The sequence below is a fragment of the Pseudonaja textilis genome, chromosome 5 (assembly GCF_049901715.1).
Source record: "Pseudonaja textilis isolate UNSWEBS1 chromosome 5, rPseTex1.2, whole genome shotgun sequence".
NCBI classification, from domain to species: domain Eukaryota; kingdom Metazoa; phylum Chordata; class Lepidosauria; order Squamata; family Elapidae; genus Pseudonaja; species Pseudonaja textilis.
The window spans coordinates 5,094,815-5,119,055 of record NC_141994.1 but is presented as its reverse complement, the minus strand read 5'-3'; the positions used below and the strand labels follow the sequence as shown (position 1 = coordinate 5,119,055).

General features: G+C 37.3%; 1 protein-coding gene across 6 annotated transcripts in view; it reads right to left on the bottom strand.

Annotated features, from left to right (window-relative positions):
• Positions 1-24,241, bottom strand: part of MET (MET proto-oncogene, receptor tyrosine kinase) — a 118,686-nt gene that overhangs the window by 22,949 nt on the left and 71,496 nt on the right. For 5 of the 6 annotated variants that reach the window (XM_087934035.1, XM_087934040.1, XM_087934036.1 and 2 more), the window contains 6 exons: positions 22,928-23,089; positions 19,643-19,742; positions 14,266-14,481; positions 8,030-8,176; positions 3,055-3,214; positions 1,389-1,529 (listed from right to left, as the gene is read on the bottom strand). In XM_087934035.1, coding sequence (XP_087790161.1) covers positions 1,389-1,529; positions 3,055-3,214; positions 8,030-8,176; positions 14,266-14,481; positions 19,643-19,742; positions 22,928-23,089 — 926 coding nt within the window. The remainder of the gene's footprint in view (positions 1-1,388; positions 1,530-3,054; positions 3,215-8,029; positions 8,177-14,265; positions 14,482-19,642; positions 19,743-22,927; positions 23,090-24,241) is intronic. The other variant, XM_087934039.1, reaches the window with a different exon arrangement.

The window sequence follows — 24,241 nt, the reverse complement described above, 5'->3', positions numbered from 1 at the left end:
AAGCATTGAGTCAACTGCTTCTTATGCAGTGCTCAGTCCAAGTACCTCAATGATTTTAATACTTTGTCATTGCATGTGTGTACATTCATAGCCACTTTATTTGGCAAGTAGAACATTGGGAAAAATCTATGAAGCAGCCCTGTCAAAGACTCTGGAAGAGTTTGCAGCCTCAATGTTTTGAATGATTTGCACTCTGAAATAAGCATTCTTAGGTTTAGCAGGTTTCATTATGATTTTAAGCCAGGTAATCTCAATTTACAACAGGTATTTTTCTTTGATTGGCTGTCGCTTTATTGAACTTTGATACAACCTGACATGTTGCTTCATGTATTCAGCAGCATTAGTTTAACTGTTATTCTTTTTCCATACATGTAAGAAAAAAGGTGTTGTGAAGCAGCCTTAAGATGGATAATTATAAACATTACTTGGAATTTTTAAAAAGACATCCTGCAGGCACACAGGCAGTTCCCATTACTGCTATGCTACAAAATAGGATGCTGAGATTTATATGATCATGATGACTTCATAAAAGAGGCGTCCAAAATTCCACCTATTGCAAACGTCTCTGAGTACAACTATAGTGGAAGATCACAAACTCACCATAGACTTCATGCATTTCTAAAGGCCAGTGTTGCGAGAGAAAGGCTAGATAAGTAAGTTATAACGTTCTTTCCATAAACTTCTTACTAGATTGTAAAGATATATTATTTGAAATCATCAAAGAGAATGGATATAAAATGAGGGAAACATTTCGGTGAATATGGTGGGGAAAAAAAGGTAGGGAAAGGGTCTATTGCACAAATTTAAATTTCCCCTGTGATGGCATCAATATACTAGCAATCAAATATACTAGTAAAATACTAGTATCAAGCAAAAGAAAAAAGAAAAAAGGAGAGGGCAACAGATTCAGGTTCTATAATGATGGAAATCTGCTAAGTAACTAATTGTAAACATTACATCTGAACTACATAAAACCTGAAGAAGAATATTGTTCGAAGTAGCATTCTCACAGAAATTACAGCAAGAATTGGTTTACTCTTCTTATCATCAACATTTTGATATTGTGGCATATGAAAACCATTAAAAGGGGAAATCATAATATTGATGAAGACAAACAGGAGGATTATTGGTTTTATAACAGATTCAGCATGGGACTTTCAGAAATATGCAACAGTGGGATTCTTAATGCTCTCTGAGTTTGATTGTTTTCTTATGGACCTTTTATCACTATCAATGTTATGTAACAAAAATCATGTTACCTAATACAACAAACCTTTCTAAGACAAATGAAAAGGTACCAATATATATCTCATTATAGAAACCACACAGTAGCTTAGCATTTGGCAATCCTTTTATATTCATTAATGAGAAAAATAGTAATATTGTACCTTCCAAAAAAGTTGATCTATAGTCTACAGATTCACTTGACACTAATTCAGTTGTAGGACTTATACTCCTTGCACTCACAAGCCTGTCCAAATGTGGAGTGTGTACTCGTCCATCATAGCGAACAATCTCTCCACCTAAATCTTATCACAGAAGAAAGAATGTCAATGTTATAAAAACCTGATGTTTCCATTATTTTAATTCTTAATGGAATTATTATTGTTGTTTCTGTTATTATTATTATTATTAATCGCACAGTCAGCCAGTTGTTCAGACTCGGTTTGGCACTTTTGTCTATTTATCAAGTCTATTTACCAAGGATCTGGGATAAGCAAATCTGGATGTTTGATAGTGTCACAGATATTGTTGCAGGATGGAAGCTGTTCCACGAAAAGCTGCCTTCTGCAGTTGACTGATGCCAAATGTGTCATTATTATTATTGTTGTTGTTATTTTATTGTTGCTGTTATTGTTTGTTAACATCTTTCTAATAAAAATATGTTCAATTAGGGCAAGGTTTATCTTAATCCAGCATTTTTGTTAGTAACAATGGTCAAGTAGATGCCTCTGGATTGCTTGCAGGCAGAAGGCAACCTAGAGAAAACAAGGGTTTTCAAGACCTAGCGCATGGGTGTCAAACTTGCTGCATCACGTTGCCATCACGTGACCTTTTCCGAAACTTGCCCCATTCCTGGAATTGGGGTGGGCATGGCCTGCGTGTGATGCATCCGGCCTGTGGGCCGCCATTTTGACACCCCGGCCTACAGTCTTTGATAGATCTTCCTCCAGGAATTTATAGTTATTTAGGTTAATGAGCATTGGATTATGTAGCAATGAATTCCACAGATGGATTATTTATACACACCGACATCTTGTATGACTCATACATTATATGAACAAATGCTCCCTCTTGTTTTAAACTGCCTGACAATCAACTTCGTTAGAGGCTTCTTGCAGTGGTTGATTTGGAAGGGGGCGGGGAACCATCTCTAGTATGGTGCTACAAGTGACTTCCCGTGTCATTCATGATTGTATGGACCAACCATTTCTTCCCTCTATAACCTTTTTTTCTAAGATAAAAAGTTCCTAAAGGGTTTGATCTATCTAGTTATTTGAATTGCCTTTTTCTACCCTTTTTCTTCATCCTCTGCTTATTGTACTAAAAGGGAATTGCTTCTACTATTTATTTGACCATTAAGTTAGTTTGAAGAATTCCTACTGGATCAGCTCACTTTTGGTTTTTACCATTTTATTTTTTTATTATCTGCAAACATGGCCAAGAAACTGTTTATACCCAAGTTAAGGTCATTAATGAACAAGTTAAATGGTCTGAACACAAATCCTTCAGCAACTGTATTTCTTTCTACCCTCACTTATGCTCACTTATTCCTACTTTTTATTTTTATTTTGTTTTTTAAACCAATTAATAATCTATAAAAGCATGAGTGGTGACTAGGTTTATTACAGAGGAAAGAGTTTTCATTTGCTAAAGAGAGCCTGATTATTTATAGTTTCTTCAACACTATTAGAAAGTGAGGACTTGGTTAACCCTCATCGTACATCATGGAATATATTTTAGCTGAGCAAGAATTACTGCAGTTTTAAATAAACTCCAGGAAATAAAAAGAGATTTTATTGAAATACAGTAAAAAGTATTAATGATCATCACCTTTGATTTGCTTTCTCTTTTTTCTCCAAAAGAGAAATCCAAATGCTAGCAGCAAGAGAAAAAAGGTCGTTGCCACAATGCCTGCAATGAGTCCTGTGAAATTTGAGTCTGGTTGAATCATTACTTTCCCAATAACTGTTGATGAAATTTCTTTTTTCCACTGAAAGAAAGATAGATTTAAAAACTCTAAAATATACTAAAACATATGTAGCAAAAATGACAAAAAACCCCAGCACAATTTAATTGTGGAAGTTGATATATAGGGAAGGCTTCACCAATAACAACACACTTTATCACACACACACACACTACAAATTCTACTTGCTCTTTATTTCTGCTATCAGTAGCTCTTATTCTCTTATTCTGACTCAGGAAAAATGTCCAATTTGTAAGGAAGCAAAAATGATGATGGAGATGAGAAAGAGAATTTGTCTGCTGGCTCAATGATTCCCTGCTTAGAAAAGAATAATGCAGCATGTAATAAGTTTATTGAGTAATGGGGCTTATTTCAAGAAGTTGTGTTCAATTCTGGAGATAAGAAAAGATTGCCTAAATATTTATTCAGTTATCTGTGTAACTTTTCATATTGATTTATTTGCTTTATAGGCAGCTCACCAAATTAACAATGTGATCATTTCTGTAAGAAGTCACTAATTTTAAACTATGCTGTGCTTTATGCTTCACAATAGCTTATAACATTCCTTATGATTACAATAGTAGACCTCTTCTGGTATCCTCAAATCATTTGTTCTGCTGTTGGTAAAAATATGCTATCAGAGTTATACAGTAATTACTGAAATTCAGTTAATTGTCATCAAGCTGGATTCAGTTCCTGCCAACTATATGAAGAAATATTTTCCATTCTGAATTATTTTTACTAGTAACTTGTAACTCTTCCAAAGACATTCCAATAATATCTTTGATGTCAGCAATCTACCTGATCCATTATCTTCTTTTTTTTTTAACTTCTCTAAACCTTGCCAAACACTTTCCACCATCTGCCTGCATTCATATATATAGTCCAAGGTGTTGGTACTGTCTTCACAGCCACAATTCAAAGGCATCTATCTTCTTGTGGCTCATTCTTTCTCAATGCCAGTCTTTATGGACATTTTTTATCACAAAAAGCCATTGCTTTGAACTACTCTGGGCTTTGTTAGAGGTGTGTAGTATTAGTATCTGAAGTGGGAAAGATGCTTCCTATCTAAAGTATGTGCTTGTGGTTGTATCCTCTTGGCAGAACCTTACAGAAAATACATAGCCCTAGAAATTAATTAATGGGCAGTAACATGGCATAACCAAATCATCTTATAAACAGAGGTTTCTCCACAAAGTTGCCATTCTGATCATTCAAGAACAATACTATACCATTTCTAGTATTCCCTTGGGATACAAGATGGCGGCGTAATCACTTGCTGCAGCTCAGTGCTCCGTGGATATGTGTGGTTTGTGGTTGTGTTATCGGGTGTTGTGAGTACCTCTTGTGAGGCGAACAAATTCTACAACAGATGGGACCTTGTGGAGATTGGTTTACAAAGTAAACAGGAGATAACAGCTGAGTTTCTCTGGCGTTTTAACATCCCGGTTGAGATTGCAAGGCCTCCCGGCCCCTGGTGGATTAATGCTCCGGTGAGTGGGCGAAAGAACAGATGAAGGAAACATTCAGAAAGGAAGAAGAGGGGGCTGTCGAGCTGGTGTTTTAGGTTACCGCTCCCAAGCCTCTTTCTGACAAACGCCAGATCAGTTGTAAATAAGATGGACGATCTAAGGTTAATGGCTTCTTCAAGCAAGTATGTTAAAGATTGTTGTGTGCTGTTAATAACTGAGACCTGGCTAAACCCCACTATTCCATGTACTGAAATAGAGCTGGATGGTTTCTTGCTACATCTCTTGGATAGAGATAAGACTTTTGGAAAGAATAAAGGAGGAGGGGTTTGTATGTATGTGAGACAATTGGAGTAACATACAAAAGATCTTGAGAGACCCTTCGCATCTAGGCCACTCGTTGTTTGAGATCCTACCATCAGGAAGACGATATAGAGTGCTGAAAGCTAGGACAAGTAGATTTAAACATAGTTTTTACCCCAAGTGCTGTGATCAGGTTAAATACAGAGTTATGAATCTGGTGGTCTTAACATATATATATCCTGGTTGTATAGTTTTTAACTGTTACTTGTTTTAATTTGTTTTACATTGTTATTTGTATACGTCTTTTGGTGTTGTTCAATTGTATGTTGTGAAAGAGCACGTTATTTCGTTGTTCTCAGGTTCTGAGTACGATGACAATAAATTTATCTTAAATTTATCTTCTAGTATTGCATTTAATGCTTCTTGCAATTTTCTGTAGAATTCATTCTATCATTGGTCCTGAGAAACTGATAAAAAGAAAATATCTATCCACTTTAGACAAGTTCAAACTGCCAGATCTGATGGTTTACCTCCCAGGATACTGAAAATGCTAGCTGATGTGATTCTGGAACCACTGAAAAATATATTTCCGAGCTCCTGGAGCAGGGGGGAACTGCCAGAGAATTAGAAAAGAATTGATGTCACTCCAATATTCAGGAAAGGGGAAAAGTAGATCCAGGAAACTATGACTAAACAGTCTGACATCATTACCTGGGAAAATCTTGGAAAAAGATAATCAAGCAGGAGATTTGTGGGCACTTAGAAATGAATACAGCAATCACTAGAAGTCAGCATGGGTTTGTTAAAAACATGTCAGACAAACCTTACTGCTTTCTTTAATAAAGTGACTAAATTAGTGGATCAAGGAAATGCTGTGGATATACTTCACTTGTACTTCAGTAAGGCATTTGACAAGGAAGACCACAGGCTACTTTTGTACTTTTTTGTAAGACAGAACAGTGTGGATAGACAGTACTATCACCAGATGGATTCACAGTAGATGGACCAACCGTACTCAGCACGTAGTCTTAATGGAACTATATCTACATAAAGGAATATTGCCAAGTGGTATCTCAAGATTCTGTCTTGGGCCCAATGCTCTTCAACATCTTCATAAATGATCTAGATGAGGGGATAGAAAGGGAACTTATCAACTTTGCAGATTACACCAAACTGAGTAGCATTACAAACAGTTTGGAAAATGGACGCAAGATTTAGAAGGATCTTGATAGATTTCAGCATTGAGCCGTATCCAACAAGATGCTATTCAGCGGAGAGAAAAATAAGGTCCTCAACCTAGGCAGGAAAAAAACAGGTACAGGAATAGCTCAATAGTAGTAACTGTGAGAGGGATCACTACTTAAGTAGAATAGAATTGAAATCTTTATTGGCCAAATGCGATTGGACACACATGGAATTTGTCTTGGTGCACGTGGTCTCAGTGTACATAAAAGAAAAGATACATTCATCAAGAGTCAAGAATCATCAGTATGAGCCAGCAGTGTACTGCAGCTGCCAAAAAAGCCAGTGTAGTCCTAGACTGCATCAATAGAGGGATAGCATCAAAAACACAAGAATGATAGTACCCTTCTACACACTGAACTAGTGAAGCCATACTTGGAACTATGTGACCGTCTGGTTACCATGATACAACTCCCCCCCGCAAAAAACCCCACTGAGATCCTAGAAAGGGTGTAGAGAAGACCAACAATAGATCAAGAGGCTAAATTGCATGATGAATGGTTAAAGAACTAGATATACCTATCCGAACGAAGAGAAGTACTAGGGGCAACGTGAAAACTGTCTTCCAGGGTTTTTGGCTGCCAAGTATAAGAGGGTTGACTTATTCTCCAAAGCACCCGAGGGTAAGGCAAGAAGTAATGTGTGGAAAAGAGATCCAAGGTAGAACTAAGAAGAAATTTTGTGAAAGTTAGAATAATTAATCAATTAATCAATGGAACAGCTTGACTCCCAGAGTTAGGGATGCTCCATCACTGTAGGTCTTCAAGAAAAGACTCGACAGCCATTTGTTCAGGATGCACTAATTGGGCAGGAGGTTGAACTACAAGATGTCTAAGGTCCCTTTCAGACCTATAATCCTGTGATTGCTAATGTGTGCACACCTTTGTACTGATTCTTCCTGGATATCCACTATTTTTATCAATTAAGACCCTATTGTTTACTAGGTTATAGTCAAGCTCATAGAGTACTTAGCAGTATATTTTCTGGATATTATTCCCACTCTATTAGATTGTACAGGTATGCCATGGACAATTTATAATAATATGAAATTAATTGTTCCATTCCAAGTCATCTTCGTTCACTTATTTCTAAGGTATTCACTTTGGTATGCTTGATGTTCACTTCGATCGATATATTTAATAGTTCAAATACACATGCACACACATCTTGTAAATCACCTCTTTCAATATTGGCAATGTAAATGTAACTATCATATGTACACATGGAGGGTGGCTTAGTGACAAAAGCTAATCTTTCATCAAGAAAATATTTGGAGAATTAAACTGTATGACATATTGTATTTCTACCTTTCTTTTTGAAATATGCATAGACAGAAAAATTATTATGCAAATAGTAAGGATTATTAAAAGCCAAAGCTCAAACTTTATCCGCACTTTAAAATGCCAAGTTATGGTTACAAATTTGATTCAGAATAGCAGACAAATTTCCAATTCATATCTTTAGCTGAAATATTATATTGTCATATGGGGAAATATTTTCCTATAAGATTGCATTAATAGTGAAGTAGAATATTTATTAAAACACTCATCTGCTCAAAATACTAAAAAAAAGAGTAAAAATCATAATTAATAATAACTATAATTCTGTATTTGAAAAAGAAATGCAGAAATACAGTATGAACCAGTAAGAATGCAAAAACTAAGTACTTCCAAAAAATTTTCAATATTGCTGCTAGTCACTTAATCCATAAATCAAAGAGGGAATGAACATACAAAACTAGAACTGCAGAGCAGTAGATATTGTTAGTAGAAATGGTGACATTTAAAGCTAAATCATATATGCAATATTAAGATAAATATCCTACCACTATATTTAATTCATGGTTGGTTTCGAGAAGCTCCTTAGGAATGGTACAAGAAACAGACTGCAACTTCAAGATGATGTTCTCACAACTCTTGTTTCCAACTTTTAATACTTCGCCTTTCACCGCTTCAGAGTCAATGTTACTTCCCTAAAAAAAGTTACATTAATTAAATGTAATAAAGAGAAGTAGCCAAACAAAAGGCAAAAGGAACACTGGATTATATTTATTCTTTCCATAGTTAAAAAAATGCCATAAGAAAAAGCCACTTCTCAGTGGCCATTACAACAGATTAAACAGGATTACTTTGTCTCCAAAAGTTAGCAAATCATCATGCACATTCCAAAACTTCACATTCCAAATAATTATAGAAAAACACTAAATTTACCTTCCTAAAATTCCCCAATGATTATTCATTACTTAAATCAAAGAAGCTTAAGAACGTCTAAACAGATTAACAAATTGTTGCCTGTCACTGTGATTGAATGGAGTTCAATGGGAATAAAAACAAATTATTTACAGGCATACAGGCAGTCCTCAAGTTACCACAACTGAGGCCAAAATTTATGTTGCTAAGTGGCAAATTTTTAAAATGAGTTTTAGCTCATTTTATGACTTTTCTTGTCACATTTATTAAGTGAATCTGGCTTATCCCATTGACTTTGCTTGCCAGAAAGTCACAAAAGGTGATCACATGATCTTGGGCAACCGCAACAGTCATAAATATGAACCAGTTCTCAAGCATCCAAATGTAAATCACATGACCAGAGGGATGTTGCAGCAGTCGTTAAGTGTGAAAAATGGTCATACGTCATTTTTTTCAGTGCTGTTGTAACTTCAAACTATCACTAAATGAACCTTTGTAATTCAGAGTCCCTATACTAAGTCAGGAATGTCAAACTCAAATTTTATTGAGAGCCGCATCACCATTGTGGTTGCCCTCAAAAGGGCCAATTGCACGTAATGACTCACAGAGACCAGCTACATGTGGCTGGGTAGGCATAACTGGGTGGTAACACCAGCAACTAGGTCAGTACGACTCGGTGGGCATGGCTAGGTTGGGTTGGCTGGTTTGACACTGCTCACTGGGCACGGCTGATTCAAGATGTCTGGGTTGGGACCGAAAAAGTTGCATCGGCTAACCCGACATGGGCACAATTTGGTGCCCCACAAGCTCACCTTCCCAAACTGCTGGCAGCCAAGTGTGTGCATGCGGACACACGCACATACACACACCATATTCAAAGGGGACTTGGGGACTTTTATCCAAAGAGGAAGGAGAGGGCCAACTCCCCAAAGCCAGGCATGATTGGCAATTTGCAAGCTCAGATATAGATAAAACTCTCCAAACTTGGAATGGTGTGTGTGTGTGTGTGTGTGTGTGTGTGCATGTGCAGAGCACACCAAAGGAGATATTCTTCTCCCAATCCCAGACAACATTGGTGTTTCCCTGTCTGGTGCCCCCTCCCAGCAAAGCAGGAGGTGGAGGAGGAAGCTACTGCATGTGGAAGCGCAGAGGAGAAAGTTTGCAGGAAGCAGTTTCCTTCTGCCTTAACAGATCTCTGGAGAGCAAAAGGAGGCGGCAGGGGATCAGTGCACCCAGTGCACGAGGGATGCTGGCCCTTCTTGAAACCCTATACCAGAGGATAGAACAGGACGGCTACAACACAATAGACAATTTACACTTCTCCCATTACTTTCCTTACTCTCATTTATTTTGGTTCAAGAGTTATTATCCTTCGAGATGAGGTTGACTCTCGATGACTATGAGGACCAATCCATTTAGTGTTCTCATCATTATTGTAAATGTGATTTGCCACTTATCACTTCTGGGATTTTGTTTTCAATTCCCAGTCCTTAGATTTCTATTGGTTTTCTATCCAAGTGCTAATAAGGGTGGAATCTGCAAATGTTGGCTGCAGTAAATAGCCATTTATTTCAATTTCAGTCACAGAATAAATCTGGACAAATATTTAATTTTTGGTAATTGTCTGTTTGGGAGTTATTTTGTAAGTCTCTGGAAATCTTATGCATGCATAATCATGTTTTGGGGAACTACACATAGGATACATATAGTTTTGCTGAATGATAACATCTACAATTGCATTTTGGGGGGGAAATTCCTGGTGGTAACACATTTGTTTGTGAATAAGGATACCAGGATCCCGGATAAACAGGTCATTTTTTACTTAGAACCATTTGTTTAGTGATTGATTTACTATAGTACTGAAAAAAGTGACTTACGACCTGTCCTCACACTTCGAACTGTTGCAGCACCTCCATGGTACAGTAATCAAAATTCGAGAACTTGGCTATCAGACTCGACTCCATTTGAAATGAAAAGGCACTTTTACTAAGAGACGCTGATTTCAGGAAAGTCATGCATAATCTAAAATTCCTGCGTGCTAATACAGAACTAAACTCCTGATTTCTCCTAGCCTTTCCCTGGGGTCCGTCCGTTGAGTCTGGTGAAATACCACACCCAGGGCAAATAGCTTGGAAGATGCCAGTGCCCCAGTACGAACCAGATTCCAAAATGCTCTGTCTTCTTCACCTGTCGAATCCCCCCTCCCAATTTTCCCCACCATAAAGGTATACAGCTTTATTGCCTGTTTGTCCCCTGCTTCCTTCCCCAATTGACAGAATGCTGGCAAGGTGCCAAGCTGAACCTGGTGGATCTGACAAGCTGCCCCCAATCTTTGAAGGGCTATTACAAAGGAACTTCAATTTGCTGCATGTTTCAGAGCCAATGTTATCGGTGCATTCCATAATATCTTTACTAAAAAGCAAAGAAGTGTGTGATCTACAACTTCACATTTCCATTCCAAGTTAATGAAATAAAATCTGGAGGAAAAGTTATCTCTCAAAATCCAAAGAAATTAATGGCATAGGTAGAAGACAGAGGAGAGACTCAAGAATTGGCTTGTTGAGGTAATGGACTGGAATGATTAGGAGTACATCCCTTTCAGCTGTTTTTTGCATCTATATGAAACTTTAGAAAGCAACTCTGAAATATTTCTTATTTGACAAGCACAAGGAGGCGATGGTGCTGCTTCTCACTGAAATGTCTGTAACAAAACTCTTTAATCAGGTTTTCAATTTCACCTATGAGTTTTAGTTGCTCCATGTTACATGTTTTCAGCAGATACTTTTAAACGTCTTTTCAATTATTTTAACATTGACTGATATTTACAAGTAAGTTTTAAAGTATCTGAATAAATGTAACTATTGTAACATATGTAACTATCGAAGTAGCTTTTCTTGAACTCACTTTTAATTTGCATGTATTTATTTATTGGAAGCAAAATGTACCCCATTAATTACTGCAAATAAAAGCTTTTCTGTTCTGGCACTAATTTAAAAAAAAAACAATTCAAAAACTCTTTTGGTAAGAACTTTTTGAATACTGAATTAAGTGATCACTTAATTTTATGCTGTGTTTGCTTAATGATGACATAACAAAGCATGATCGCGAAGCGTGTAAATTTGAGTATTTATATTTGTTTGAAAATTCATTTCTGCCAATTGGCGCTCTGGGACATATGCTTTAAAATCAATGTACAGCCATGGGCACACATATCTCACAATATGCCAACATTTTTGGAACAATTCCTTCTCAATTCTTATCCTAAATCCCACTTGTTCTTGAGATTTCCTGATGACAAGATGACATTTCCATCATCTGGAGCCACAGAAAAGAATCTCTCATCAAATTTCATAAAATACTTGAACAAGTTCCAGCCTACCTTTAACTTTTAACATAATCCACTGAGTGCATTTCTTTGATGTTATGTTAAATTACAAAATGGACACAATCCTACATTATGTAACAAACTCACAAATCGTCAAGAATACCTACATATTTCTAGCAGAATGTATTAAGTCTTAAGAATATTAAGTCTATTGTGTATAGTCAAGATTCTGTGCTACAATTCCATTTGTTTTGACTCACTTGAGATGCTCAACTCAAAGAATTAAACCAGAAAACTTAACTTCCCATCAAATGACGTCAACAGACATATCAACACAGCCAAATCAATTCCGCGAAGAACCTATTAACAGAAAGGCCACAAAAACCAAACAACATAATATCACTAATGATCACTTTCAATCTACGGTTCAAGCCATTCAAACATATTCTTAATAAGCTATAAACCGCTGTACAAATATGGTGCAGTGTCTCAGGCACCAGGTACAAGCCCCACTATTTGCATATGGACAAATTACTCAGCCTGGACTAGTTCTCACAAGCAACTAGAAACAAAAGGAAGTGAATGCTAACAAGGAAACCAGATCTTGCAATAAGCCCAGATGTTTAGATTCACAAAAACAACTGATTCACAGACTTCAGTAACTTCACACGTAAGATTAGGAGTCCCTTCACCTGCTCTTCCTCTCATGTGATATATGCTATTGCTATCCAGGAGTGCTCCTCTGGGTTTGGTATTAGGTGGAAAAGAAGGACAAAGTAATCGCCAAGGATTTTAACCTCCCAGAGCACCCCATTACAAATCTCAAAGTCTATTCCGGAGCAAAGAAACTTCAACAGCACAAATGAGCAAGAGATTGCTGAAATCACATGCACCAAAGGATTTCAGGTAATCTTCATAAATGCATTTTTAAGTGTGAAATGATAAGGTACATGGCACTTGCACCTTCTTGTTATCCTCATTTTCCTCCACTTCATCCCAATTTAAATACTGCATTAAATTATTCATTCCAAATATTTGATGCAGTAAATTGTAGTTCAGAAAAATTTATAACTTTTGACCCAATTTGTTAATCTGAAATGATGGTATTCTCCTGGATTTTTTTTTTTAATCTTATAGGAAGTTGCTCAGAGCTACTAACTTCACAACTATATCATGAACATTCTTAAGTATCAAAGCAAAAAATGATACTTTAAATTATTTTAAAAATAGGTTATTATCAACTGAAAGACCAACTGCATTTTTTGTACTAAAAGAAAGGGAAGTGATGTTTTCTTAATATATGAGTAGTATGACTGCAGGCCTGTGTATGGCTCTAACACCATTATCAAGTTTGCAGACGATACTACGGTAATCAGACTCATCAACAATGACGATGATTCAGAGTACAGGGAGGAGGTGCAGTGCCTAGCTAAGTGGTGCGCTGACAATAACTTATTACTTAATACTAACAAGACCAAGAGCTCATTGTGGACTTCAGGAAAAAGAATGGTCACACACTCTCTCCTATATACATCAACGGGAGAATTGTAGAACGTGTCACCAGCTTCAAGTTCCTGGGGATCCACTTCTCTGAGGATCTATCCTGGCAGATTAACACCACTAGTCTGATTAAGAAAGCTCACAAGATCCTCTTCTCCCTGAGATTACTGAGGAAGAATCACCTCTCCTCAGCTATTCTGACTAATTTCGACCGCTGCACAGTCGAGAGCATCTTAACTAGCTGTATCTCAGCTTGGTATGGAAATTGCACTATAAAAGAAAAAATAGCATTACAGAGGGTGGTGAAAACCGCCCAACACATTATAGGGATTCCACTTCCTGCCATTGTGGACATTCAGAGGAAACGATGTCTGCGTAAAGTCCGCAGCATCGTTAAGGACCCGGCCCATCCAGCCCACAAACCGGGGAGGAGGTTCAGGTGCCTGCAGTCTAAGACCAGCAGGCTCAGAAACAGCTTTTACCACACAGCGGTTTCCTTGCTGAACTCCTCAGTTCATTTGTCCCCACACATACGCTGATGCTTCCCTTGATAATATACGATGTATTCTGTATAATTCTTGTACTTATATTCCATGTGTCCATAAACATTTTGTACAGTTGTATATGTTCATATATGTGCAGTCAGACTTATCCTTGTCTGCTCAAGTACATACATTTTTTGTTTTGTTTTCTACTGACATATTCATAGATTCCTTGCATATTTGCATACATATATTTATATTTTACTGTTGCTTTGCGCTTCTGGTTGGATGCTAACTGCATTTTGTTGCCTGTATCCATGGCAATGACAATAAAGTTGAATCTAATCTAATCTCTCATCTTTTATTTAGCTTGATACCTTCTGAGATTAAAAACTCTTCAGAAATATGTCATTTTCAAATCTGCTTAAAACCATTATCATAGCTTTTGTATAACATAGTATCTGCTCAGCTAGATAGGCCAAGAACAATTTTAATAATGTAATGACTACATAATGGCCCAGGATAAACACCGAGATAAAAGCATGTATGTTATATATCACCTTACCTTAATTATTACATTCTGACTTCCCTTGGAAATCAACAAGGGTGTTTCAGAAATGGTAAAGTCAGGGTCATTCACATAATCAAAATTAAAGCCAGATGAAGCGACACCATCAAAAACGAAAAACACTTTTGTCACAAAAGGCAGCATCAGTTCATAGGCTTTCAGTGAAGGAGTTGTACAGCAGATTATTTCAGAGTCTGAACGGTGGTCACATGCCTGTAAGAAAAACAAATAAAGTAGATATATCTGCTAATATTATTGTCTTAAAGATTTATATGAAAGACTGTGAGTTTTATCTTTTTGTTGTAATCACACTGCAGTTATATTTTCTTAAAGTGCATAAGCATTGAAAATTGTATTGAATGCTGACAAGAGAAACATAAAGCAGGAAGATGTAAATTCTATGTTCCACTGATAAGTGATGAGTTACATTATTAATCATTGTTTACTTTTTTAAAATCCAAATCTAACTTCAATGCACATTGGTTTTCTATTTGCATGGATTTGGATTTCCCCATTTACCTCAATTGAATACAGGTCTACATTGAGAAATCTGAGATAATTTGTACCTACAAAAAATTATTTACACAGCTGTAAGACATTACTCCATTCAAAGTACAGAGAAAGTTTTATTTCCATTTAAAAAAGCAAAGGCCTAGCAGAAATAGCCATATTTAAATGTAGAATAGTTTTATTTATTTAAAAAATGTAGAGGCTGTCTTGAAAAACAATTTTGCAGGAAAATTTCAACGAAGAGAGAGTATCAAATATTCAACACTGAAACATACTCTGAAGACATTGAGCATAATTCTGGACTGCCTTCTATCAAGAACGTTTTAGTTCCAGCACAATGATAGTTGCTCTCCAAATATTGCTGGTATACAACTCCCAATTACTCTAGATCAGTGGTTTTCCCAAACTTTTTCAGGCCACCGCCCCCATGGTGCTACAAACTCATCTTCAGTTTTCCCCACCCAGGGATGGGATTCACATTTCTTAACAACTGGTTCTGTGGACATGGCCTAATTTGTGGGCATGATTTGGTGGCCATGTGACCGGGTGGGCATGGCCAGGTGACCATGTGACTGGCAAATAAAATATTAGTGCTCCTCGCTTAATGGACGGTTGCTTATTAAGTGTTCTAATTTATGACTGACCTTCCCCAGAGCTACTTGACCTGTTTTTGGAGTTTTGACAGCCATGCATACTCTCTTTCCCTCCCTCCCTCCCTCTCTCTTTCTCTCCCTCTCCCTTCTAACTCTGCTGGAGCAGGTGGTTCGGCTAGATATCTCATTCACTTTCTCCTCCCTCCCTCCCTTTCTTTCTTTCTTTCTTTCTTTTTTCTTTCTTTTTCTTTCTTTCTGTCCCTCCCTTCCATCCTCCCTTCCTTTGTTTATCCCTTTTCTTCCTTTCTCTTCCTTTCTCTCTCCCTTTTTCTTTCTTTGCTTTGTCTGTTCCTTCTCTTTCCCTCTCTCTTTCCCTCTCTTATCTCTCTCTCTTTCTCTCATTCCCTCTCTTTCTTTCCCTCTCCCTCTATCCCTTCCTTAACCTATCTACCCATTTTCTGCTCAGGCAGGTGTAGCCTAATCTGCCAAAGGCCTGGGTTAATCCTGCATCACCCCGTTTCCCCTTTCAGAGGCCCTGGCCCTTAATCTCCCAGTTTCCTCCCCCATGACTGCCTCTTTCCATGGCTGTGACTTTACCCTCCTCCCGTGGCTGGCTGCCATGGAAGGCAAGCCAGGGCTGAGCCATTGTTGTCGCTGGGCTTCCCGCCAGCCACGTCACCCTTGTCACAAATGCCTACAGCCATCATGTGTTTTTTTGGGTGCGGCTGGAGTCCAGCATTCTAGACGCCAGTCCTGCAGGTCCACCCCATTGAGTCCGCTGCACCGGAGGGACTTGCCCAAGCAAGTCTGAGCGGAGTGTTGCAGCAGTCAATGGGATGAGCCTGCATGGCCGGTGCCTAGAACGCGGTGGTGGCAGAATCCTGGAGAAGCAGAGCAAAGCCGTAGGTTGGTAATTTTTGCTGCAAAAAACCTCCAGACGGCACATGGTTTTTTTTGGTGCAGCTGGACTCCAGCTGCACACAAAAAACAACAACAAAAAACCCATGGCGTCTAGATGCTTTTTGCAGTGAGAGTTACTGACCTCCAGCTTTGCTTGCTCTGCTTCTCCAACATGCCGCTGTGGCCATCAATGATTGCGCATGCACGTGATGTCGCACATGCACAATAAGGACTGACTGGGCACGGAACAGAAGAGCAGGCGAAGAGGAGTAGAGCCAGCCAGGGGCCAGTTTTACTGGTTCTCCAAACTACGGGGAATGGTAATGAACCGGCAGAATCCCACCCCTGAATTGCACCCTGCAAGGGGCCCACCTCCAGTGCCCTCCTGCCACCTCTTAGTGCCCCCCTGCCAGCCCCCTTGCCTCTTAGCACCCCCCTAATGCATACCCCCCCAGGGGGCAGTACCACCCACTTTGGGAACCACTGCTCTAGATAATGTGACACATAGTAAGATATGTTAGAAGTAGTAGTTTAGACATATGCAGAAATCACCAATTTCCAATCCTTGCTTGTTGTTTATTTGTCTTATTATCTTTCACTAATTTGACACATTTAACCCAATGGCAATCTAAAAGTGTTTTACTCTAAGAAATGGATTAAACTAAATAACTTTCTTCAGCTGACTTTTAATTTATATGATGAAATATTGCAAACCATTTCATGCTTTATAAATATTCCAAATATCTTAAATTAACAATTAGGTAACAGGTTATCTAAAGAAAAATTATCTTAAATTATAAAACAATATAAGAAAATGTAACAAGTACAAGATATATTACAGTATAAAAACTTATTACATGCAAGAATGAGATGCAATTAGGGTTAGGATCTCATACAATTCTTTCATTGTTCATAAGAATTATTTTAAATATTTTGATCTTTTAAGGTATTCAAAAATGTATAATTACAGAAAGAAGCAGTTGTATAGTTGAAAATAAACCTATAATACTAAATACATTTCATTAATACAAATTCATTGCACATCTTATCTTCTGCTGAGTAATCAATGTCTTTTAAATTAATAACGGTGGCATTTATAATCTAGTTTGTGGTCATCTACTAGAATGGGATCTGTAGCTTGTTACTTTAACCCCAGCTTAACCCTAGACTCTGAAAAGCATGCTTTCAGAGAATGATAAAAAAAATCTAATAATGTTTTTTAGTGATGACGTAATGTGATTGATTGGAAAGGTCTCAGTAAATCACATTTCTAGTGCCCTTACTGTTATGTTATTTGACACAACATTTTGACTTTGAAATTAGTTTTAGCAATTGAAAAATATGATGCTTTCATGAAATAGTACATTGTTTCATTTTTTTCTTATAATCAAACCAATTAGGACTAAATTAAAATGCATCTTATTTTAGGATGGATTTTTTTAGTTTAAAATTTTAAAAATCCCCCCCACATTTGCAAACATTTTTCTAGAAAAAGAAAAAAAATGCAATATTGTTATTCTGGAGAAAGGCATTAAATGTAACCATGCATAGTAAAGAATTTACTGTGCTTATTTTGTGTACTTGTGAGCATATTAATTCTTTTCAAAGGCTTGTAGAAAATAAGTTTGCCAGGTTATTCCTTGTTATAATCTCCAAGACAAACTATATTTTTTATCAGTTTACTTATTTATTTGTTTTATATTTAGATTCTGCCCATCTCACTGTTGCAGCAACTAGGGGCAGCTTACCGATGCTTAAAAGATAGTACAAATGGTTAAAACAATTAAAATGGTTAGATAAAAAATCTAAAAACCAAGAGAACAGGTGACATGGAACTGGGCATCTTCAGCCAACCCCAGCATAGCACATGCTTACTGATGCTCCAGGCCAAGCAGGAGAGTCATGTTTTAATGCTCTTCAGGAAGGCTAGGTCCAATTTCAATTGCAGGTCCAATTCCAAAGGGCAAGGGGCCACAGAAGAAAATAGTTTTATTTTCCCTGGCCCTGCAAGTTTGTATTTGTATATGCTGCAGACAAATTGAGCATCACAAATAATTTCATCCCTTCCTTTCATATGGTTATTCCGTAGAATTATCATAAAGGTATTTCAAATCATCACCTCACACATTGTGAAGGCCTACACTGATGAACAGTACTTATAGTGTTTTATATGATACAGTTTGTGCATGCCAAAACATAGCATTTAGTTTTTGTCTGTTTGCAACAGCAACTGATTTTGCATAGCATTGCTAACTTTAGATGCATCTGTACATACTTCTAAAAAAACCCCCCAGCTCTAAGAATATTCATTGGCATCCAGTTAAGTATGTATACAATTCCTGGGTTGCTTCCATTTTCACTTACTGACTTGATGTATTTATCAAAAGTACGAGAAGCACAAAACTATTCCTGCTGGATCATACCAACAGTCCATTTTCCCCCAACTATGCCAATAATGACTTTAGGAAGCTTATAAAGATGGACAGGAGAACGACTGCTATATTTTACCGTTGCTCTTAAGTGATACCTCAGAGGTGTTACTTTGTGCTTCAAGAAACAGAACAGAGTTATAAAGCCCAGTATCCATAATTCAAATTAAAACGTGTTTCCAGCAACTTTGCTTAATTATGTATTGCACAGTGTTGCAGGAAAAACAGCTTCTTCTTGCAAAAAGTTCAAAATTTTACAACTCGAGCTTCACCAAATTATTTCCCTAATAAAAAAGAGCCTTAAACAACAACAAAAAAAGGATAAGCTTATGTCTGACTGAATTGCATATACATTAGCTGACTACATATAGCTTAACATATATGATTTAGCAGATTATATTTACAGTTTTGTGTACATTTGAGTGACTTGGATGTTTCTAATCAGAAGATGCTACTCCTATGGCTCCTGACTCAACTGGTTCCAACTAGTGTTGTAGTTTAGTAGGTCTGTATTCATGGTGCTATTTCTGCAACTTTAGGTGATGTGGACATGCTGGGTGGAGAGTTCAGGGAATTCATGCCTCTTAATTCAGACTTTCCTTTTAAATGTATGTTTATCCAATAGAAGAAAATATCTGTACTCAAGATTGAATCCTGTGGGATCCTTGCTATTCTCTGAGCTTGGCTGTTTCCTTGCAGATGTTTCATTACCAAATTTTTCCATCCACTTATCCTTGAATTAGGGAAATCTTCAGGGTCTCCCATTGTGACCACCTATCTTCCCTCTATTGCCTGTATCAGATCACTCATACTTGTATGTTTATCAAGTTAAACAAAGAATTGTTCAACGTTCCATTTTATTTTAATAACAAACGTTGCAAAGGTACATTTAGTGCATGAGCAGAAAATCACATCGGTAGCTGTTGTATATTGTGAACTTACCACACTAAAGTTTCTGCCTATCTTTGGGACTGTCACCAACATCTTTGGAGACAATGCTGAATTCAGGTTTATTCCTTGAGCTGTAATTGTGCTTCCACCGCTGATGAAATAAAGACATTGAAATAATCTTATAAATATTACTCCAGAAAACTGATTGGTGTTTTAATTTAATAAGTATGCACGTATAGTTGCAGTTACAGGATGAAATTAATTTTGCAAAAAAAAAAAATCATTATAACACCTGAACCTTTCTTTCTCTCCCTTTTTTGAGAGTTTTTCTAATTCTTCTATAAAAAAAATTAAATGGCTCAATATGTAATTATTTTTATAAGCTGGAAAATGTGCACATGAAACAAAGACTAGCAGTTTAACAGAATTTAAAGATCCTGCAGTTTGTTGACCAAAGTGTAATAAGCAGAGTGGCACAGAATAAATATGAATCAATGTTTCATTTCACGGAGCAAATAGAATTCTATTTTCAGCAACAAATAGAATTCTTCTTACATCAAGAATTCTAAGCTAATATTATTCTTCTCTCACGAGGAGAGGAACAAGCTGTATAAATCAGTAAGCATTAAATTTACTATTTTTGGACAATTTTGTGATAATGCAATAACAATTTCAAAGGATGCTTCCGGAATACTATAGTACTACCATACACTGGTATTTTGGGAGGACAATCTAGAAAGAATTTAAATGTTCAAGATGTCAACTGTTGTTCTAAAAGATACTGGAGCAACCTCTAAGCATTTTTTCCTTCTTACAATCCTCAATCTTCTTTTTTTCTCTCTGAGCCTTTCTTGGTTTGTGCTTAACTGAAGCAGAAAGATACTCCACCAGCAATTGTTTCTATGACATTCATATGAGCAAGTTTGGTTTAGTGGTTAAGGTAGTGGCCTAGAACCAAGAGTGTGAGAACTCCTATGGCATTTCCGGATCCCTTCATAAATGGATTACTGCGTTCCTGTCAAACAGGCAACATATAGTAAAAATAGGGAGCACTATATCAAACCCTGCTCCAGTTAACAGCGGTGTCCCCCAAGGCAGCGTTCTAGGACCCACACTCTTTATACTCCACATAAATGACCTTTGTGATCACCTTATAAGCCCCTGCGTCCTCTTTGCGGATGACATAAAACTATTCAACACCACCAACAATGCTACTGTCCTTCAAAGTGACCTTGATTATGTGTCTGAATGGTCAAACAATTGGCAACTCCAAATCTCGAACAACAAATGCTCTGTCCTACACATTGGTAAAAAAAAAAAAATCAGTGCACCAAATACAAACTAGGCGGATATGACCTCGTTGATGATCCTCACTCTGTCAAGGACCTTGGAGTTCTCATATCAAATGACCTAAGAGCCAGAGCTCACTGTAACAGCATTGTCAAAAAGGCATTAAGAGTTGTAAATCTAATCTTACAAAGCTTCTCCTCTGGAAATATTGAATTGCTAACTAGAGCATACAAAATTTTTGCTAGACCAATACTCGAATACAGCTCCAGTCTTGAATCTGCACTGTATATCAGACATTAATACAATTGAGAGAGTCCAGAAGTGTTTCACTGGAAGAGTATTACACTCCTCTGCTTGCAAGAAAATACCCTATATCACCAGGCTTGAGATTTTGGGCTCAGACAACCTTGAACCTCACCACCTATGGTTAGACTTAAGCGTAGTACACAAAATTATCTGCTACAATGTCCTACCAGTCAATGACTGCAACAATACAAGAGCACACAACAGATACAAACTCAATGTAAACCGCTCCAAACCAGATTGCAGAAAGTATGACTTCAGCAACAGAGTGGTCAATGTCTGGAATGCACTACTTGACTCTGTTGTTACATCCTCTAACCCCCACTCCTTTCACCTCAAACTATCCACTATTGACCTCACCCCATTCCTAAGAGGTCTGTAAGGGGCGTGCATAAGCGCACCATCGTGCCTACCGTCCCTGCCCTATTGTCCCCATTTATTCGTACCTATTTCCCATATTCTTACTCATGTTTATACTTATACTTATTATCTTGTAAGCAATTGACAAATAAATAAAATAAATAAAAGGTGACTTGATCCAGGTGATAGAGGAGGGTAGGTGGCCACAATGGAAACTATGCATGTTTCCTTAATTCAAGGATGAGTGGATGGGTAGCGCTTCAACCAGCAGTGGGGAAAGTCCCCATTTCTATTCACCATTCCACTGGTCCTTGCTCAGTCTTCCAGCTGACTACTTTTTCATGGGTCTGTTCTTTTCTTCCATTTGTTTCTTCCTCTGTTATCCTAAACAATTCCCTGCCTTGTCTTTCCACCCTTGTCATCCTTCTTCTACTGTATCCAGCCAATGTCTCTTTGCCAACCCCATATATTTCCCCACTTTTTCTAACACTCTTTTCATTGCCAATCACGTTCTCCAATCCAGCTGTCAAGATTGACTTGTAAGGTACCGCTTTTACTCTTGGAAATAAAAATATCCCAAGGGTTTTCTTTTGCTGTGCATGCCAACCGGACAGTTAAATCATTCTTCCTTTCTACTCCACCCACAATGTAGAAGCCAAACTTTTTTTATTCTAGGATCAACGTCTTGTCAGAATCCAGACTTCCTTTTGATTGACACGTTGATCACTGCTATGGTTCTGACCAATAAAACTATATTGTACATAGTACAGGCACCAAAGGAAAGAGATATGGGAGGAACATACTAAGGATTAGGAATATATATCTACAGTATATATGACAAGTTGGGTGTGCGCACACAGGATTGTGGTTGTGTGTGTAAATATTTTGAATTTTAATGAGGGAGACCAACGTTCAATTTTCACCATTAAAACATCTTAAACCTACATATTGTAAAAAACACACAAACCTATTCCATTCTTGTAAAAATACTTTTTTTTTACATTATTCTACCTGAGAAATTTTCATTAAGCTCCTATTAATGCTTAGAAAAAAAGACTGAGTAGTGAGGCAGCCCAAGCTGGCAAAATGACCCCAAAGCAATCTACCCTCACATCTTGGAAAGTGGTGGCTACCATCTAGGTTTTTTTAACCTTTTACCCTTGGAACTGTGGATGTCCCTAAAAGAGGCCTAAGTATCATAATGTGAGTGGAAATATCTTGCTAGTACAAATTTTGGAAAAAGGTATTTCCTTCTGTGTAATTAATAACAGAATCTTTAAGCATGACTGAAGAACAAAGATTAGTTTTGCAAATTTATTTTGTAGAATTTTACTATCATTTTTTCCATTATTACTCAGATATCAATGTTAAATTTTCACTCACCTAAGGAAAGATTTTACTGGATAAATTTTAGAAACAGCAGGGTCTTCTCTGTAGGTAAAATGACCTGCTGAACGACTGGCTGAATCGATTTTCATTTCAACAAGGCATTCCAAAGCTTCTCTTTGAGAAGGACTGTAACATTCAATGGTATTAGCAGTCACACTGTAAGAAAAAAAATTAAAGAATTAAGATAATTCTTACTATAATCAAGTTCACATTTTCAAAAAACAGTCTGAATCAGTGTGAAATGTTACTCATTATGAAAATCCTCAAGACCTGTGATTAAACTGTAATTTTCTAGTTCAAATATAATAGAACGTAACTGTGGCTCAACCCACCCTGTCCATTTATTTTTAGCATTTGAAAAAAATAATATGGAGATACATTAAAGTAAAAAACTTCCGTTTTCATTCCTATGGATTTATTATGCAAACACTGATACATCTAAAGCAGATACCTGCAGTTCATAATACTGCCAAATTACACTGCATCAGCATACAAACTAGAAACTAAAGTACATAAAAGCTGCAAGGCTATGGAGTCAGAAATGCTAAAAAAATTAAAACTGAATTCAGAAATCTCAGTTGTCTAATTACTATCAACTAACATTTTAACATTTTCTATTACTACATTAATATGATAAAGAAATGAATCAGGGATCGGATTCAGTATTTTTAAACAATCGGTTCTGTGGGCATGGCTTAGTTGGTGGGTGTGGCTTGGTGGTCATGTGACTGGGTGGGCATGGCCAACTCGACATCACTCATGTCAAGAGGCGCTTCTACTCGCCTGGCCTCTCATGACAGTGGGATGCTGCAATGGTCATAAGTGTGAAAAATGGTCATAAGTCACTTTTTTCAGTGCCATTGTAACTTTGAATGGTCACTAAACGAACTGTTGTAAGTCAAGGATTACCTGTATAAAAATACAAAAAGCTTCTTTGCTTGCAAAAAGCTGCCCTAAATACCAATCATTAGATTAAAAATACCTGCAAGCCAGAGTTACAAATCAGGCAGGGTGCCACAGCACCTTGAGGAAGGAAAATATTTAAAATGCAGTGATAACTATCAAGCAGCCAACTCTTGCTCATAAAGTGAAACCCTTTAGCTCAGAGGTCATTTAAGCTCTCCAGAAAAATCACACCCAGGAAAAGCAATCCTTAGATCCATTTGCACCACTTAAAGATACCAGTTGGTCTCACTCATCTCACAAGAGATCCTAAGGAAATCATCCAGATTTAAGGAAAGGTCACATGCCCCCCAGAAAGGCAGTAAAAAAAAATCAGTGCCAAGCTTGCATTCTGCCTCTTGGAAA